Here is a 19,609-nt window from a genome sequence, read left to right as displayed (position 1 = left end):
GCAGACCATACGAAGAGAGGCTACAGGACCTGAACCTATTCAGCCTTCGCAAGAGAAGGTTGAGGGGGACCTAGTGGCCGTCTGTAAACTCACTGGGGGGGATCAGTGAGAGACCTTGTTCCCCCTAGTGCCCCCTGGGGTAACAAGGAACAATGGCCACCAGTTATCAGAGAGTAGGTTTAGACTGGACATCTGAAGGCGCTACTTCACGGTCAGGGCGGCTAGGATCTGGAACCAACTTCCAAGGGAAGTGGTGATTGCTCCTACCCTGGGGGTCTTTAAGAGAAGGCTTGACGTTTACCTGGCTGGGGTCATCTGAGCCCGGTTTTCTCTCCTGCCCAGGACAGGGGGTCGGACTAGAAGATCTACAAGGTCCCTTCTGACCCTACATCTATGAATCTATGAATCTACAGCAAAAAAGTGTGGGGTTTCTCCTTTTGCCTGATAAAAATGTGGATTTTTCATTTTAACAGAAAAACATGTGGGTTTTGCTCTTTGCAAAGAGCTCTCTGCAGGCTGGCAGGGGAACTCTTTGTGGCCACTGCAAGTTCTGCGCTGCCCTGACAATGCACCCTGTTTCTGCCCCAGAGCAGTGAAGGTGAAAGGAACAACCCCATGTTGCTGCCCCCATTGGTCTGAGGTGGTCAGGGGGCACGTCACCAGAGCAGTGTGGGGCTTGCAGCGCCTGCAACAAGCTTCCTCGCCTGGCCCCGTTCTGCTGTGTCGTGCCTGCCGGGCTGTGGAGGCCCCAGGGGGAGGGCAGCAGGGCAGGGAGCCTGCACCTGACCCATACACGGGTCTGGGGGGCATGTGTCCCTCATCTCCCCCGGCAGTGGGCACAGCGGCGGAGAGCTGGCCCCACCCTGCCTGAGCCCGCAGCAGGCAGGCTGCACCTGTCCCTGCCCAGGCTCTGCTCCAGCCATGCTGCCCGTGGGGGAGGGGGAGCCCAGGCTCTGTGCTCTGTTGCAGCAGTCGCCCTCTGCGGGTGGCAGCAGGGATCGGGCACTGCTGCAGGACAGGGGGCTGTAGACCCGGGGCCCTGGCCCCAGAGACCTGGTAGCTATGGGGCCCTTCTGGCAGGGCTGGGGGCAGCAGCGGGCTGTGGGTGGGCAGTGGGCAGTATTGACCTGTGTCCTAGTGAGCTAAGGGGGCAGGGAGAACTCAGCTTTTTCCATGATAAAAAACCCCAAATCAAATACCAAAATGTATAGGTACTTAGGATTTATTTTACTATAGTGATTGAGGCACTTGTAGGCTTCCAAATTGCTTTAAAATTGTAAATGTATCAATAAAACATTGTGTTGAATTGAAACATATATTTATATGTATATGTGTGCGCGTGCGCGTGTGTGTGTATGTGTGTGTATTAGTGTTTCATTTTAATAATGGATTTTGGGGTTTTCTTCAGAGAATTTGTGATTTTTATTATTTTTTTTAAATCAAGGAAAACCAGGGTCCCTGGTGATTATTAAGGATTCTGTTTAATGGAGCCTGATTTTAAGAGCTTAATACTTTCTTTTTGTTTCTTCATTTCAAAAGTGACTGTGTTGCTGCGGAGAGCTGTCAGATAAACTTCTTTATTTATGGTCATGTAGTTATTCACAAAAGATGTGTAACATGAGTAATGTAAGTTTGCCTAAATTTCCTCTCCTGTTCATCCTAAATTTGTAGGATCATCTGTGAGAATAATAGGGCCTGTTCGTGTTTCATTTTTGCGTATAACACTACATGGGTGAATTGTGTTTACTCTTGACCAAAAGTTTATTAGCCAGATTTGAATTTAAGATGTCAGAGTCACAGGATGTGAATCCTCCACCCTCCACGCAGCTCTCAGTTTTTTGGTTTGCTTTCTGATGGTGTTAACCTTGCTTACATCTTTTGAAGTCGAAAATGTTCAGTTGTGAGACAGCCAGAGAACACTCAGACGTGTTAACATGCTCTGATTTTAACAGAATCTCAGATGTTTTCCTGTCTTTATAAACTTGAATCTCCAGTTTCCTAGTGGGTGCCTAGAGAATTATTGTCAAGGCTAGTGGGCCATAAATTTGTCTTACTTGGGAGACTTGTAGATCTGAGGCATGAGTGAACATTGCTTATACTTGTGGTATCTATTTGCTTGTAAGAATAATGCAGTGTACTATATTGAATTCCATAATAGTCGCACACTCGCCTGAGATGTTATTGTATATGCTAAAAGTGTAGGAAAATCTTCAGGAATTATTGTATGGGTACAACCAATAAATAACCAGTTGGCTTTTTTCCCAGAGAAATGAGCCTTGCAGCCCTGATGCATAAATGATAATAAGGAAGAAATTAAGAATGAAATGGCTATTTTTAATAACTCTAATTTGAGGCTCACTAGTCCTGACAATGTCACTTGAAGTCTTTTTAAAGTATCTACCCTTATTTCTGCATCAGTTCTTATCTAGAAACTGTTATTTTTTGTGTCTAAAGTATTCATGATGGTTTCCATTGTTATTCATAGATGCTGGACCAAATTGTGAGCGTTGTCTATGTGCTGCACTTCGTTACACTTTCAACCTTCTGTTTTTAAGTGGTTATTTCAGCAGTTTAGGATAACTGAGATACAGTCACATCCTTTGCATTTTCTCTTTTCCCTGGCGTGCTTTGTATGGTGAGGAGTGCTACAGATAACAGACATAGTAGTTCTCACTACCCGAAAGTTTCTTTGTTTAGTGGAAATCCTCACAAAACTGGGTCTGCTGCTCTTAAACATGATTTGTGGCACTAGAAGGAATTCTTTGCTTGTTTACTCGTGTTTAAAATTGGAACCAAAATTTTCACAAATATTCCACTTTTTCTGTTATTTCCTTTTAGTACATTACTAACACTTTTAAATATACAGCATTAACTTGATGTTTTCATCTGCTGCTCTTCTCATGTTTCATGATTTTTTCATTTTTCCTTTAACTTCTGCTCAGTTTCTTAAATACAGTTTTCAAAGTTGCCATCCTTACCAGATTGTTTATATTTTTTAGAAGCCTTCTGCTTAACTGTTATATTGCTCTTTATAGTACTGCTTAACCACAATGGTTTGTGTTTGCTCTTTTTTTTTTCTTGCATAAACTTAACTGGGATGAATTTCAAATGTGGTTTATGCAACTGTTAAGTATTTCCCACTTTTCTGCAATAGATTTCACATATGTTATAGAATTCAAAACCAAAATCTGTTGGACATGTTGCCTTAAAACGTTTTTCAGAGTTGAAATATTAAGGTTTTTTTTAGCACTGTGCTGCTGCTATTTGAGTCACTAGCCCCAGCACATTTCTGGCTTCAGCTATAGTGATCACATTTAGCTTTTTTCTTGGATATTGAACATCTCTCTTTACTGTAAGGGGAAGAAAAAGACTAACTGGATATTGCAAAAGGAATCCTTAGTCCATCATTCCCTCTTCCAAAAACTTAGAGTTATGAAATCATGTAAAATATGTGCACATGCGTCCAATCTACATTTCATCTAATCTTAGAACTAATGAGAAATAGCATATACATGACAAGATAAAACCAATGCCTTGGCTGTAGATTTTTCCCCAAAGTATGTAGAATGAAAGTGATTTAACTAGCCTGATGTATTGGACTTTGTATCGTGCGGAATTTTCTTCAAACTTTTTTTTCCTTTTTTTTATCTGCATGTTAAAACAGATATTTTGTCCAGTACATTTTCCAACTTGATAGTGCTTATAAATGCAAATAGCTGAAATTTTTAAAGTTGTATTGTAGTTATACCTTGTTTTATCAGTAAAATGTTAGCCTGGTCCTGTAGAATCATGATTCTGAGAAATGGTAAGCAACAAGATTAATCAGGACAGCATTGGTATGTTCATAAAACCAGTAGGTTACAAATTCACCTACTTTATTGTGGTCTGTTACTGCCTGTGGTCTGCTATTTTCAAGAAAAAATGGCAGGTGGTTTCTTCAAATCCACCCACCATCTTTGTCTCACTTTAGTGGCTCTTAATGGCTAGAGACAGACATTCGAAAAGCCTGAGCCTGAATTGATCAATCTTTGCAGGTTAGTCTAACCTGCAAACCTTGAACCCATCTGGAGGTAGATAGACATTCCCTTTTCATTCCAGAAATGCAGGTACATGCCTGCAGTGGTTCAGAGCAGCTCTTCCTTCCATTGGCAATGCATAGGGGGTGCACATGCACCCGCCTGAGATTGGTGGTGCACCCCCTGAGACATGTGCCACCAACACTGCTGGTGGTGCCTGTGGGTAGTCACTGCTTGCCACCCCCTCCCTCCTATTGCTGACACCATTGCTGGCATCTGTGGGTGGTCGCCGTTCACCCCCCTTGCTGCTGGCGGTGTCTGTGGGTGGTCACAGACCGCTGGTCAGTGCTTACCCCCCCTGCCCCTGTGGCTGATATCACCACAGCTACCTGCAGAAGCTCCCCGCTTGTTGCTTCTGCCACCACCGCCTGCGGGCGGTCACCGTGCCCCCCCCAGCCAACGGGTTGTTCATGTTTCCTTCCCTTCCAAAGTGCTGACTTGAGGCAGGGCGATGTGGCCAGGCCCTGGCAGGACGCTCTGATTATGGAGGGGTATAAACCTCCATCCACCCTGCCTGCAGTCCCAGGCGTTTCTCCACTGGCTGCTCAAGGGGTGGCAGTGTTGCCAGACCCTGCCTCTCTTGATACTTCTGTTGATACTGAGCTTTTCAATCTCTGTCTCCCTGCTTCTTCAGACTGTAAACTGAAAACCAGGTAATTTCTGAAACCTTTCTCTGTCCCCTCTTTCAGACTGACAGATTGCACCCAGCAGGTTGTTTGTCAGAACAAAGATTATCAGCCCATCAAGCCCTACAAAAGTAAACATCTCTCTCATTAGTTTCAAGCTCTTCTTATCTGTAGGGTGCATTTGCATTTGCAAGCCACTGTCTCTCTGCCTTTGTTCGGGTGAAACTGGAGACCCATATAGACACCTCTCAGCAGTAGCTAGCTTGCGGGGGAGAGGTAGGGGGATTGGCCCGATGCTGGGGTCCCTACCATGGGAGAGGGGTGGGAGGGAAGTCCCTGCTTGAGCAGCCAACAGGGAGGGGGTGTGGAGGAGAGGGAGAAGCCTGGCAGTCGCTGATTTCACTTAAACCAGGAAGGTGTCTGGGACAGACATCGCATAAACCGGTTTGACCCAAATCAGTTGAATCTGTTACTGCATTCAACCAGGTTTGTCTCAAACTGGTTTCAGCTACTTTCAAGAGTGGGGAGGGGAGCTAAATATACTGTATTTAAGTGTCAAATAGGGAAGAAGCTGACTATTGGAAACCTAGGATCAAGGCTGATAATTGATCACAAATTAAATTAATTGGTAGTTTGGTTCTTGATCAATATTTGTTTACCTCTCTAAGTCTGTCATACAATTTTGTAAAACTGGCAGTTTCTGCTGCAGAGAATATTAGGGGTTTTGCAGGCCAGGACTGAGGCATATTGATAGAGTTATCTGGAGAAAGTGGCCCTGGAGTTATACCTGCATTATGTCTTGCTTTATTGGGTTGTTTTTTTCTCTTTGACTGAATTTTACATTCATGAAAAATGAAAGAAAATTGATTAAAAATTAAGAGAAATGTAAAATTGTCCCCACAGATGCTTGGCGGTAGGTTCATGACTTCAGTGGGAATTCTGTATTATACCCAAGTGGAATATTTAGCCCTTAATGTTTAAATATAACATACGAATACTGCAAAAGCAAACAGGTTGACTCTGAACGATTGTGATTGTGTTAGGTTATGCACTGATAAATGACCCGTGCAATTCAGTGTGGCAGAATTTTCAAGGTGCAATATTGAGTACAGAAAAATAGATGATCGTGGATAACCAAGTTGAAATCATTTGGGCAAAGCTTGAGAATAGTTTGTGGGCTCCATTTGCATCTGTGCTTAGTATGGATGGGTGGATGTTATTCTGGCATTCATAAAGCATCACTGGAGAAAGGAAGGTAATTTCATATAATCCTAATGAGAAAAGTCAGCAAATGGATAACAGCAGTTTTTCATAATCTAAAGGGGATGAATTCTGAGTACAACGAAAAGAATGAGCTAAGGATAACTTGGTTGTCAGAAAAGGAAGAAGGGTCTTCCCGAGACTTGTCTCCAGATTCCTAAAATGTGATGTAGAGAAGAGTACACACAGTGATGCCAGCGATCACTTTGTGACCCAAATCCAAATTCTGAAACAATGAAACCAGCATAAGGTAGACATGCAGAGGAGCCAGTATTTTAGCTGCTTAAGCATTGCTTTTTCACTTTGAGTAACCAAGAGGACGATTATAAGGGCAGGAAAGAAGCAAGTTATGTCAATCAGTTAAGTTGAGTCCGCTTGAACTTGATGTAAACCTATTTCCCCAGTTGGATTTGTGTTGCATTAGTGTTGTTGCTGGTCTTTAATATTACCTTAATATTGTTGCATATCAATAAATCTTTTTGAAAGAAGATTTTGATGTTGAAAAACCCCAGTAGAATTTTTGGTTTCAGGACAGAACCCAAATCCTGGAGAATGTAGAGATTAATTTAATTCAGGGGACCTAATCTCTGGAGCTTGTTATCTTTGTTGCAGTTTGTTTATAAACTAGCCATTTGGATGTTCTTGGAAAAACATGTATAAATGTCTTGTATTTTAATTTGCCTGAGTAAGTAGGACCTTTCCTAAATGCTGCATTTACAATTTTGTATTTTTTTTCTTTCCAGAGAGAGCTTGATGCCACAGCAACAATATTGGCTAACCGACAAGATGAAAGTGAACAGTCTAGAAAAAAGCTTATTGAGCAAAGTCGTGAGTTCAAGAAAAACACTCCAGAGGTAAGATGAAAAGCTGCTCAACTGTCATTTGAATTTTTTGACGTAACGTATGTAAGCAGGCTCTTTTAAGTTTGTCTGTCTTAAAGAAATTAGGTTGTGTGCATGCATTCTCAGAATGATTTTAAAATTTGAATGTAATATACTGAATTATGATGGGCATATATGAGGGCGACTTCTTTGTTTAGGCTGCTTGAACATTCTGTGATTGTTTGAAACGATTCTTTGGGGAATCAAAATTTTAACACCAAACTTGAAATAAATACCTTGATTTCATAATCATCCAAAACTCGGACACTGCATAATTTTGATAATCCAGACTTGATATCTCTGCATGCATATAGAAATTGAGCTCTCAGCTCCTTCAACGTATAATCAGTATATAACTTGAAAAGTGCTCATTGCTGGTCTACCTCTGTCAGCTGAAGTAAAATGAAGTGCTTTTGGTAGACCTTGCTGGTCTACTGGGTCAATGCTGAACTCTCATAATTCCACCCCAAGCAGGTTACAGTTGGTGCATATGTAGTTACAGGACAGTGCCACCACCTAAGATGAAATTTATAGCTTGTGAGAAATTGAGTGTTTGGAATCTTTTTACAGTTTAGAAGTTGTGGGTGCTATATATATATATATATATATATATATATATATATATATAAAATCAATTTCTATTAGCCTTATCTCTAGTAATCTTCTTTCATATTTACCAGTTTAGGAAAGTCCTACAGTTTTCAAAGCACGTTCCAGGTAACTGTTTCTCCAGGCTGTATTATTTGGTAGCTTGTTGGCAGCTCTTCTAAACTGTTGCCTTTCAAGTTATAACTATGGCACCTTTTCATCCATCTTTGTAGCAGGTGGAAGGGGAGGAGACTAGAGCTGGTTGCTGCTGAAAGAGCGAGATGGTTAGTAGGCTGTGGGAAAGTGGACTCTTAGATTTTACAGTGAAATGGTTGTTTGGGACATGTGCCCGGGGCTCAAGGGGCCTGATTCTGCTGAGGAATTCCTGGTGTGTGCAGGACCAGGCCCCTTAAGCCGTTGGAGCATACATCACCCGTTGACCTGTAGTAACAACAGGCAATGTGTTTTGCCCGATGAAACAGATCAGCAGTGCTGGAACACACCTGGGCACAGCTGATCTGCTTCGTTTAGCAACTTCTTTTTCTGCCCAAAGTCACCATGGACTGTTCAGAAAGAGGTATAAGCAGAAGGGCTAAACTGTATTACAAGGGCCGTTTTTTAAAAAAATAAGCAAGATGTCTGGATGCTTCTAGAGGCTTTTTATGCGCATCTTACAAAGTTGGCATTTTCCTTCCACTTCTAGAAAGGAAATAAGCCCAAATTTCTCAGAATGCTGATATTTCTGTACCTATTAAGTTGTTGACTTACTCGTCCCTGAAAGATTTCTTTATATGTTGGCAACTTAATTTTTATGTAGCAAAAGTTTACTGGCAAAAAAACTGCTATAAAATGTATTATGTGGGGGCTCCCAATACTGTTTTTCGGTATGTTGTGTGGGAGTTCTTACTCACAGGGAAGCCCTGTGCTCTGTGGAGACATTGTTTTCCCACTTTGTTTTTTCAAGTTTGTGGTTTGTTCTCGGCAGTAGATAAACAAGACATGCAGGTAAGTGAACAGTTATTAATCATGTGGTGGTAAGATTTTTTTTTTTTTTTTAAATGGCTTTATAGAGTACAGTTCTTCACTAATTTAGTACAGACTGTTCCTTTCTTCAGAAATAGAAATGGACCAGACCCAAAACAATGAATTGAAACATCCCCAATATTGGTGGAAGTCTGAACCTCCACCAGACTCCAGTGTACATAGCTGCTAAATCGCATGCCTCTAAGATTGTATTGATTTTCTTTTTAGTGGTCCTTTTCTTTCTCTTCTCCATTGCTGTGATTTGTTCTTTTTTTTTTCCATTCCTCTCTGCCTCTGAACAGGAACATGCTTTACTACATCATGCTCAACTTTCTTTTGTAGAATTAAAAATATAAAGTGGGATCAAAAAGAAATGGAAGAAGGTCTCTGAACTGTAATTGTAACCAGATGGTGCAGGCCTGAGAAGCAATTATTGTTTCCAGAGACAGAAAGGAAGTAGCTCAGACATATAGACCTAATAGGGCATCCTGTGCTGCCTCAGGTGACTGTTGATGTAGAAGTAATTCATATCAATAAATAAGGCAGAATTAAAGTAACACTTGAAGGAGGGAACAATGTATATAACTATGCTTGCAGCAGTCTTCTCTAGTCCTCTCTTATTCTCCTTCCCCCCACCCTCCTTCCCTAACCAAGTTAGTTTGAGGTTGTGGCCTGCTGTGCCTGTATCATGGGAAGGTTCTTCAGCAATCTGGCCATCCAGCTGTAAACCTACTGAGAGATGACTTTTTTCAGCATTGTGCAACGTAAATGTTAAGAATTATAAAGAGAGAAAAACTTAATTCAGGCTCAAGAAGCTCATCTTTGACAGAAAAATACAGAGGAATCCATCATTTTTACAATACATGGGCCTTAGCATCATGAATAGAAAGAGAAAATAATAGATAGCTTTTGATGTTCCAAGCCTCTGGAGGCCCTGAGGTAATTAGAAGACATCTATAATGATCACTTGAGGAGGCTTGTAGCCAAAACTGCAAGTTGGAGTTCTGAAACCTTTCCAAGGCAGTGAAACCATCCTTGAGATGTACACAAAGGGAGACAGCTTTCTTGTCTACTGTGTACTGGAATTTCCTGCCTGATATGTCTTGATTTGCCTAAACTCCGAATATGTGTGTTAACAGAAACGCAACAAAATATATATTTAGCAACTCTAAAGGAAGCTTGCGTACAGAGTAACTTTTAAGGTAGACAGAATGGCCTAATGTGAAAATGGTGTACCCTTACTGAGGCAGAGTGTTTGCCTTGACTGTGTGCCCAAGGTAGGTTGAACTGTAAATTTGTAGCTGATTCAAAGTTTAGTTTTCAGTCTCCTTTCATATTTTGTATGTCCCATATGCAGTACTGCCATAGCCTAGTGCGTTACAGAAACTTTCCTTTACCCATAGTCAGGTCTTGCCACAGATCTGTAGGTAGGTGTTGCTTGTCCCCAGCTTTCTGTACAATATTGTCCAAGATGCCTGTAGGCTTCACCTTATCTGTTGTTAGTAATCTAGTATGCAGACTAGACTTATGGCACAGTCCTATTCTGTTAGACTCATTAAAATGTAGACTGCTAATGCTTCCATTCCAGATTTGTTAATATTTCTGCACCATATGTAGCAGATCCCATAGAGTCTGTTTCTGACATTCCTAGCAGATTATCAATTTTCTGCTAGAATAATAATATATATGGACATCCTTCTTATGTGCATGTTTTTAGGAATATACCAGACCTTGATACCCAAAAGTACCAAAGACTTGTTCCTGATTACCATGCTTAGCAGGGTATATACCATGGGAGACTTATTATTAATTTTGGGAATGTTTGGTCACAGCAAAATGCTTGTCAGAAGTTGTACTCAGAGGCTTTGAATAAGACCTTTCGTAATTTATCAAGCATGTTTGGCCCTCTTACAGCTTGCAGAAGGGACAAGATATGGTTCAGTGTATGAGAGATGTATTCTACACATGCAGTGGACTACTATAGAGATTGCCTGCAAAAACATCTGTAGTCCAAGGGGCTCTTTACTTTACTTTGGTTGGTAATGAAACTGACTTGTCACTGCTGGTTTGGACAGCTCCACGATTCAGAAGGTGGTATGCTCTGTCTTTAGGGACAGTATTTTGATTGGTAAGAATAGAGCTCAATTTTTTTTTGTCAAAATGTGTACGTAAAACGTTGTACTTTCATTTATTCATAAGTTTTTCTATTTATAAGTAAGATTGCTTGAGACCTTGATTTTTATCAACCATAGTAAGGCTTCTTTAATTATCTGACAAACCGAAATGGTGAAACTGGAGGAAAAGAAAGATTAGCGGTGATTCACACAAGAGTGGACCTTATTAGTCTTAGGAAATACTGTGAAGTGTGAAGTGCACCAGCGTTGCAGAACTGTTGAGAGGCACTCCTGCATAAAGGATCCTAACTATATATAGGAGCATACCCTCTGATTTTTAATACTGGCTACTTTGATTACTGGTTTCTTCTAGTGATCAGTTGAACTTATTGCTGTCTTTTCCTGTTTGGCATTATCTTTTAAAGCCAGAGTGGACATCTGTATTTTATAAAGCTGATTAAAGAGTGGATCAACCGAGTTAGATCAGTTAGCCTGACCTCAGTACCTGGAAAGATCATAGAGCCAGGTCATCAAGGAATCTGTTGTGAAGTACCTAGAGGATAACAAAGTGATTGGGAACAGCCAGCATGGATTCACTAAGAGCAAGCATGACCAAACTGATTTCCTTCTGTGATAAGGTGACGGGCTCTGTGGATGTGGGAGAGTCTTGGATGTGATTTATCTTGACTTTAGCAAGGCTTTTGACATCATCTTCCACAACATTCTCATTAACAAGATGAGGAAATACAGATTAGATGAAAGTATTGTACAATAGGTAAATAACTGGTTAGACCATCATGCTATAGTCATTAATGGCTTAATATCTAGTTGGAACAAGGAATCAAGTGAGGTTCCCCAGTGCTCTGTCCTGGGTCCAGTATTGTTTAATATCTTTTATAAATTATATGGACGAAGGGATTGAATGCATCTAGATAACATCAAGATGGGTGGAGTTGCAGATACTCCACAGGATAGGGTTAGGACCTAGAATGACCTGGCTAGATTGGAAAAAGTGGTCCGCAATCAACCAGATGAGATTCAGCCAAGACAAGTATTATGTCCTGCATGTGGGATCGAATAATTGATTGCATGCACAGGCTTGGGAATGACTGCTAGGCTACAGTAATACAGAGAAGGACCTGCGGGTTACAATAGACCATAAACTGAACCAGCAGCAGGGGTGGGCAGTTATTTTGGCTGGCAGGCCACTTAATGAGTTCTGGTGAGCTGTTGAGGGCTGCACACGCAATCTTTCAGAAGGTATCATTTTAACAAATATAGATAAACAAATCATATACTAAAAAGCAAACATCTGCTGTAACATTGATTTTATTTCAAAATTGTTTTTGTCCTGATTTATTTTTGAGTAGGAGATAGAGGTGATTGCATAATAGCTCAAATTGAAGTCTTACTCTTGTATATTGTGTGTATGGGGGTGTGTGCCTGCAAGCTAGGTCCTGGGAGCTGCCTGTGGGTGGGGAGTGGCAGGGAGGGGAAGACAGGGGCTCATGCAGCAGAGCTTGCCCAGGTGTTGCAGGTACAAGTGTGGTTCCCCCACCCCCCCCACCTTCAATCCAGCCTGCAGCTGTCCCTGTGGCATTTTGCATGGCACTGAGCCCCTCCTGCTCCCACCTGGGGTAGCCTGTGTTGTGCTCCCCCCACAACCAGTGTGTACAGTTTCCTGGCAGGGCTACTCTGGGTGTGGCTGCTGTCTCCTAGGTACTGCTTGGCTCTCCTGCCTCCAGTGGCTCCTCTTCCTCCTCCTTTTGTCCCTGCTGCTCTGGGCAGCAGGTAACACAGGGAAGCCACAGATGCATTCCAGGCAGCAGATACCCAGCCAGGTGGGGGAAAAGCTGTAGCTCCTGTCCCAGTGCATGGGGCTCCAGCTCCAACTCCTGGCTTCTCCCACACACTTAGCCACCCAGTAGCAGAGGAAGAAAGGAAAAGCTGCTTGCCAGAGGTAGGGGTACCAAGCAGCATCTGGGTGGCTGTAGCAGCAGCCCCACTGAGAAGCTGTGCTCACTGGCCAGGGCCAGGGCCAAGGCCAGGGGGATGCTTTCTGGTGGCTGCAGGCAGGAGCATGGTGTGGCCTGCCCTAGGCAGGGCTCAGCCTCATGCAGGCCAGATGATCACTGGCAGGTGCACACCCATGGGCTAGATCTAATCAGTTGGTGCGCCGGGTCTAGCCTGCAAGCCATATTTTGCCCACCCCTGACCAACTGTGTGCTCCTGTTGCAAAATAATCCAGCAACATACTGGGTTGTATGTATTAGAAGGAATGTCACTTACAGATCAAGGGGAGTGATTCTTCAGCTCAGTTTGGCACTGGCGAGTCTTAGAATAGTGTGTCCAGTTTGGGGCTCCACACTTCAACAAAGATGAGGATGGTTTGGAAAGAGCCTAGTGCAGAGTGACAAAAATCATTAGGGGCCTAGGAGGCCAATCTTATGAGGAAAGAATGAAAGAACTAGGGTTATTTAGTCTGGAGAAGAGAGAACTAAGGAGGGATTTGATGCAGTCTTCAGATACCTGAAGGGCAATTATAGAGCAGATGAAGATGGGCTTTTCTTTGTGTCTGTACAGGACAAGAGTAGAAGCAATGGCTTCAAGCTTCAGCAGGGAAACTTAGATTGGGGACTAGACAGAACTTTCTAAGTATGCAGATGGTTAAGCATTGGAACAAGTTACCTAGAGAAGTTGTCCCTGGGAGTTTCAGGAGTAGACTGGATATAGCTTAGTTGGGATAGTTTAGTTAGGGATGATCCTGCCTTGAGCAGGAGATTGGACTAAATGACCTTGTGACATCGCTTTCAGCCCTACTTTCCTATATCCTAGTCCTGTTAAAGTACAAAGGACAGCCTTTAAACAAAACTAACATGGAATCATAGAGAAATTGAGCTGGAAGGGATCGCTCAAGGTCTAATCCAACCCCCAGCCTGAAGTAGGATCATCCCTATCCTAATCATCCCATACAGATCTGTTGTCTAACTTCTTAGCATAGGTGCATTCTCGAAGAAAACAGCTTTAATATGACCTGGTAAATGGCATGTTAGAAGTTGCTGGAAAACCAACTAGATATGCATGTGAATAGAGTCTCTTGAATTGTCATGGCCATATGCTGACCCAAAATAAATTCTTTTCAGTAGCTATAAATTTACCTTTGGAAAGTATATGACAACATGCAGTTAAGATATGGTAGGCACACACATGCAAATGTGCAGTTAAGATTTCAGAAATACATAAGATATATGTGGTTAGTCAGAGGTGTTCCTGCTTACTGACTTTTTTGGCAAATCTTTTTGTATATCTTTAGACAGTATTCATTATAATTGAAAACATTTTCTGATCAACTCTCCACCACCACTTAGGTGGTGTTAAAGGTTGGGGTTTCATTGCTACTTTTATAAACTGAGCTACAGGCATGACCCAAATCTATAATAATAGACTTATGCTGTATGTCCGGAGCACTCTGGTTGTCCTGCCAGCCAATCGCAGTGCTTCTTGAAACAATCAATCGGAGTCCTCCGGACAGATTGAATAAGTGTGTTGTTACTATTGACTAGTCAACTGCCTGCGAAGAATGACTGGGCTGGGAGGGAGAGCAGGTGGGGACAGAGCCCCATGTCCCCCCACTGCCCCCATCCATCCTGCCGCTTGAGGTTGGCCCACTCCCCCTTTCTCCGCTGCGGTGGCAGGGGGAGGAGAGAACCGGGCCAGGGCCCAGTGTGGGGGGCGTGGGGGAGGACTGGGCCCAAGGGTGGAGAGAAGCCAGCCTGTGGCGGGGGGATGGGAGGAGTGGACTCGGGGCCGGTGCCCCCTGTGCCCCCACCATCGTGGTGGCACTCCGCTGCACCGCCACCTCCTGTCCCAGTGCTATAGTGCTATATTTACACTCTGAGTGGTTGTTTCAGTCAGCCAATCAGAATGTGAATGAAGCGTTATGGACAGACAGACAGATTATGGCTTTTATAATATTGGAATCGTGAGGCTTTTCAAACAGATATGCAGGCAAGTCCGAGCTAGAACGAAGCACCAGGGCTCCCCGCCACAGAGCAGGCAGGCTCTGCTGAAGGCAGGGATAGTGAGGGGCCTGATTCTTTTTTTTTTTTTTTTTTCTCCTCCCACCCCCGAGCCTGCCCACCTCTCCTGCAGTTGGGGGCAGAGCTGCTGATGGGCCGTGAACTGCAGGGGGCCCCAGTACTTCCCTCCATGGTGGCGGCGCTCCCTGGGACCGCCCAGGCAGGGTGCTAGCAGGTGGGTGCTACCTGGGAGGTGACGCCACCGCAGGGGGAAGGGGTTACGGCAGATTTGTGGCTTCAGCCTCCCTCTTAGCCACCTCCCAGTTCAGCCCCACCCTGCCGAGAAGAGCTTGGTGGAAATTATCAGCCTGAAATGGCCAATTTCTGATATATTTTCTTTATGTCAGTGCTGATCCAATATCAGACTGACATAGCGGTAATTTGTTACATAGCAAAGTGAAATGCATGGGATGTGTTGTAGTTTGCCATGTAAAAAAGTCATTTAAATTGAAATATGCCACTGAATGTGTACACTTGTGCAATTAAATACTTATAAAGAGCAGTTAAACCGCTAAAAGGGACAGTTTCCTCACACATACAAGGGCACTTACTCACGTGTACAAGGTCCCTCTTATTCTGTGACTATAAACAAGTCACAAGGTCAGACTTTTGACAAAATATGTATTTATATTCCTAAGCCTGTGTTTACACATGAACAGCTTTATGTAGCCTTTTTGAGAGTGAGACGTTTTGATTCCATTAAAATATTTTGTTAAAGGATAACTAAAAATCCCATATTTGATAAAAATTTAATTGCAAATGTTTTGTGGGTTTCAGCTAGTTCTATTTTGTTATGCTTCTGCAGTCCCACTAAAATGAGTACAAATGAAGCCACTTGCATTTTAATAACATTAAATCATCTTCGATATGAAGTTTTAAATACTGTGTATGCAATTATTGGTAAGGACTTTGAATTTTTCAGAATAAAAAATTGTCACGTTGTTGCTGTCCAGCATTTGCAGCCTTCTTTATTGATTTACCTAGTCTCCACACTCAGAGCTTATCAAATTAAGCTGAAAAAAAAAAAAAGAATTAAATCCATTTGTTTCCCAAATTAGTTACTGAAATAGGAAGAGGATCATGCTGATCACTGAATCAAGGATAAATCACTGTTAATCACTTAACTTGTTGACTTGCATGCCACAGTTGACTTTTTTTGGAATAGTGGAAGTAACAGGAAGTAGAAGTAATATCATGTCTGGATAAACAATTGAAAGTCTGTAGCATGTGTTTGAGATGAGAAGATACTCCTTGATTTAAAACTAAACCAAACTAAGAGCATACCCGATTGGTTAGTTCCTAGCTTGCTGTCATCCAGAGATTGTTGCTCAGTTTCCTTGACATGGATAGGAGGAAAAAGTATAGAAAGTCAAAGTATTTTATCTGTGGTCACAAAATTGTTATCTTGTTTACAGGCCCTAAATATGAAATGAGTTAGAACTGCCTCCGAACCTCTGCCCTTACTGCCATAACGTCTAGGGCTGTTCCCAGTTGTAAATGTCCCAAGGCAGGGGTGCCTCCCCTCTTTTCCCACCATCCCTTCTCATTGACAGAGAGCTTTGAAAAGAATCTGGGAACCACAGATATATTTATAAATCAGGCTAGCTGGTTATATCCACCAAGATGAGTAAATCTGATTCAAATATGCAGTGTTGCCCTCCTAGAATAGCAAAAATATATTAACATGTGTACATCTACATTAGGGAATAACCTTGGAACCCAGAGTCTGTCATTAAGTGGGTATGTGAAAAGGGAATACTGACTGCAGACCTCTGCAAATATTTTCTGATGGCAAAAGTTAAAGGAAATGCAGCAGAATAAGAAACTTGGCTTTCCTGGCTGTAGTGTCAGTGTTGCAATACTATGTGTGCTCCCAGTGCTGGAGACCCAAGTGGGTGGCTTATACCCCCCAACAAAAACTTCAGAGTGAGTTTTAGCATGTCCAAGACCCCCGAGAGCACACTCTCAAAGAATTGTTTTAGAAATATGAATTGCATAGAAACGACACCAGAATTAATAACTTCTGTAATTATTTAAAAAGCTTAGTAGGGTGTTAATGTTAGTTGTGGAGCATTTCTTGCATGTCTCTTACTGCTTTAAGATTATATTGTTTCCTTTTAAGGAAGCAAAAGATAAGAATGGAGAAATATGATTTGTACTTGCAGGTTTGAAACTAGAAAACATCTCTACTGCTGCATAGCTGTGGCTTACTACTTTAGGTCACGAAGCCCTACTTTAAAAGTCTTGATTGTGAATTGTTTTGTTACTGAATGCTGTTATCTAATAAAGATTTTGTTTTTAATGCCAGAGACATCGCTGGTAGTTTGTTGTCATATATGGGCTTTTTGCAGAAGCTGCATGATTTTAGTATGTTATCTCAGAGCCTCTTTTCAGATATGTAGCATTTTATAGATGTACCAACTTAAAATGTCAGTTAACAGTTGGGTTCAGTACAACTAGGAGATGAAGAAACTTTAACCTTGTAATGCAGACCCCTTATTCAAGGGTTCTTAAAAATAGTGTTTTGCATCATTTTGAATCTGCAGTTTCCTGCCTGGTAGAATTTCTAAAGGATATTTGTTAATCATAAATAATTAAGACCTTTTATAATGTTTGATAAAGATCTTTTTGCCATCACCTTTACTTTCTTGTGACTGAAGGAGTTAAATGCACTACAGAAGATGTAACAATTCTTAGCTGTATTTTCCTAAGTTCCCTGTTTAGGCAGCCACAGTCTTTCCGACACACATTAGCCCTACCCAGTACTAAATAACATATCTTCTTGAATACAGCACAGCCCTGTATATAATGCACACCTTATTTTTGAGAGGCAGGTTGAATGGGAGAAAAATATTTCTTGTAGACGCTGAGGAGCAGCAGATAAGAAAGTGAGCCTGCTCTCAAGCATGCTGCTGGCCCTGCATGCCAGGTGGGACCTGCGGACCACCTCAGCTTGCAAAGTCCAAGCCTGCACATCATGTCTGGGGGCCACTTGCTGGGTTTGAGCTGGTATGCTGAGTCCAATCTGTTCATTGTGGCCAAGGTTGTTTGTCAAGTCTAGGGCCATGTGCCAGATCTGGGGCTAGTGCTGGATCCAGCCCTGCATGCCAGGTCCAGGGCCACGTGTTGGATCAGCCCCCCACATACTAGGGTCTGAACTGAGTGCCAGATCTGACCCAGGAAGCTGAATCTAGGCCTGTGCACCAGGACCATGTGTTGGGTCAGGCCCTGTGCACCAACCTGGTCTGATGTGCATGGCTGTGTCATCCAGCTGAGTGGCTCTTCACAGGCGGGGAACTCTTGTACCGGGGGAGCGAGTGGTGATGGTGTTTACTGCTGTGGTTTGCAGACGTGCGGCTGTGGGGGAGCGCTGACAGTGTTAACTCAAAGTTCCAGGCTCGTGGGGATCTGGTTTTCTCAGAGAGAGAGAGAAAATTGTCCCCAGTTGACGCCAGCTGGTTCTGGTTGAAAAGGCCCGGGTTACGTGTGAGAAAATGTGATAATAGCTGTACTTTAAAATAGTAAAATAATACAATGTAGTATCTTGCCACCTATAGAAAGATTGGCCTCTTATAAAGGCAATATTTCTCCTATTCAGTGCATGTTACTCAGTGTTATTCCTTAATGTAATAATGTATTATATTCGTTGAATCCAGTCCACTTCCAGGAGTAGTTACTCTTGCAGAAGCAAACAGTCTCTTGCTTTTGCCACCATTAAAGACGGGGGTAGCCTGGATTCTTAGCAGATAAATGGAAGATATTGAAAGGTAGATATTTCTTTGGATTTAGTAGGATTTGAAGAAGATCCATTTTTATGGAATATTTACCTTGGTTTCATACGTCACAGTGAAGTATAGGGTGCATAAATTCACTGTATATGTGTAAATTGTTAAATAGGCATAGGACCTGTCTTCTAGTAAAAAAGATTCCTTTACTTTAATTGTTAGAGATTACCACGCTTACAGGTTACGCAACAAAGAAGTTTTATCTGAAATACACTTTCCCTCTTACTGCCATCCAAATACCCCCATATCATTTTTCTTTTAAGCGTTTATCACAAACAAAAAATGAAAACCAAAAAACCTATTTTTTAAAACTGACAAAATGTGAGTAAATCTTAATCCAAGGCTTCAGAAAAACCAACCTTAAAGAAAGGTGGAATCCTGATATCACAAAAAAGAGTTTAGGGTGCTTCAAGGAATTACTTCCCTGAATCTAAGACAACTTTGAACATAAAACATCTCCCCAATAATTAGATTCTGTGCACAGAAAACGTATACATTTGCTATAATTTTCCATGTGTAGCATCTAATTATTAGAAAATGGTCTTAAATTCATCCCCCACTGCAGCAGGGAAAGCAGTAGTAGGGAAAGGAACAGCAAAGTGGCAGGTGGTACGGGAGTCAGGTGTCATCCCTTGGTCCCCTGCAGCCTGTCTTCCCCGTCTCCTCTTGCCCCCCCCCATCTTGCTTTGCCCACACATCTGCCTGCCTCCCCCACACTTACCCTTCTGGCTTCAACCCCAGGATTTAGTTGGAGCCTTAGCCAGAGCTTGGGCTGGGGCCAGACCTTCCACTGGTGCTCCCCGGGGGGAGAGGGGTTACAGAGAGACCACATGTTTCATGCCCAGGGCAGAGCAGAGCCAGAGCTGCAGCAGGGGCAAGCGCAAATGGGGAGTGGGACAAAAGTGCTGCAGGGGCAGTGGCACAAGGTGGTGTAGATAGCTCGTGACTCTGAAGCTGGACCCAGGTTGGGGCTGGGGCTTGAGGTGGAGCCAGAGCAACCTCCTGTTCCATCCCTTCCCTTCCCCCTCCTCCTCCCCCCCCCCAAATACAAAGTCCAAGACAGTGGCCTTTTTTCCCCACGTTGAACGGAGGAGTGGGTTGGGGAACTTGTCTTGGATTCAAGTAAATACGGTAACCACTTTTAAATAATTTCTATATGGTAATTTATATTTATTTT

The 19,609-nt window shown here is 42.6% G+C and overlaps 1 protein-coding gene across 6 annotated transcripts in view; it reads left to right on the top strand.

Annotated features, from left to right (window-relative positions):
* CUX1 (cut like homeobox 1) overlaps window positions 1–19,609 on the top strand; it is a 416,613-nt gene that overhangs the window by 71,688 nt on the left and 325,316 nt on the right. For all 6 annotated transcript variants that reach the window (XM_090026255.1, XM_090026256.1, XM_090026253.1 and 3 more), the window contains one exon: window positions 6,706–6,816. In XM_090026255.1, the coding sequence (XP_089882381.1) occupies window positions 6,706–6,816 (111 nt within the window). The remainder of the gene's footprint in view (window positions 1–6,705; window positions 6,817–19,609) is intronic.

This window comes from Crocodylus siamensis, chromosome 13, assembly GCF_052110815.1.
Source record: "Crocodylus siamensis isolate JL-2025a chromosome 13, ASM5211081v1, whole genome shotgun sequence".
In the NCBI taxonomy this organism is placed as follows: Eukaryota; Metazoa; Chordata; order Crocodylia; family Crocodylidae; genus Crocodylus; species Crocodylus siamensis.
Note: the sequence above shows the minus strand (reverse complement) of the source record. Positions and strands in the feature narration are given on the sequence as shown.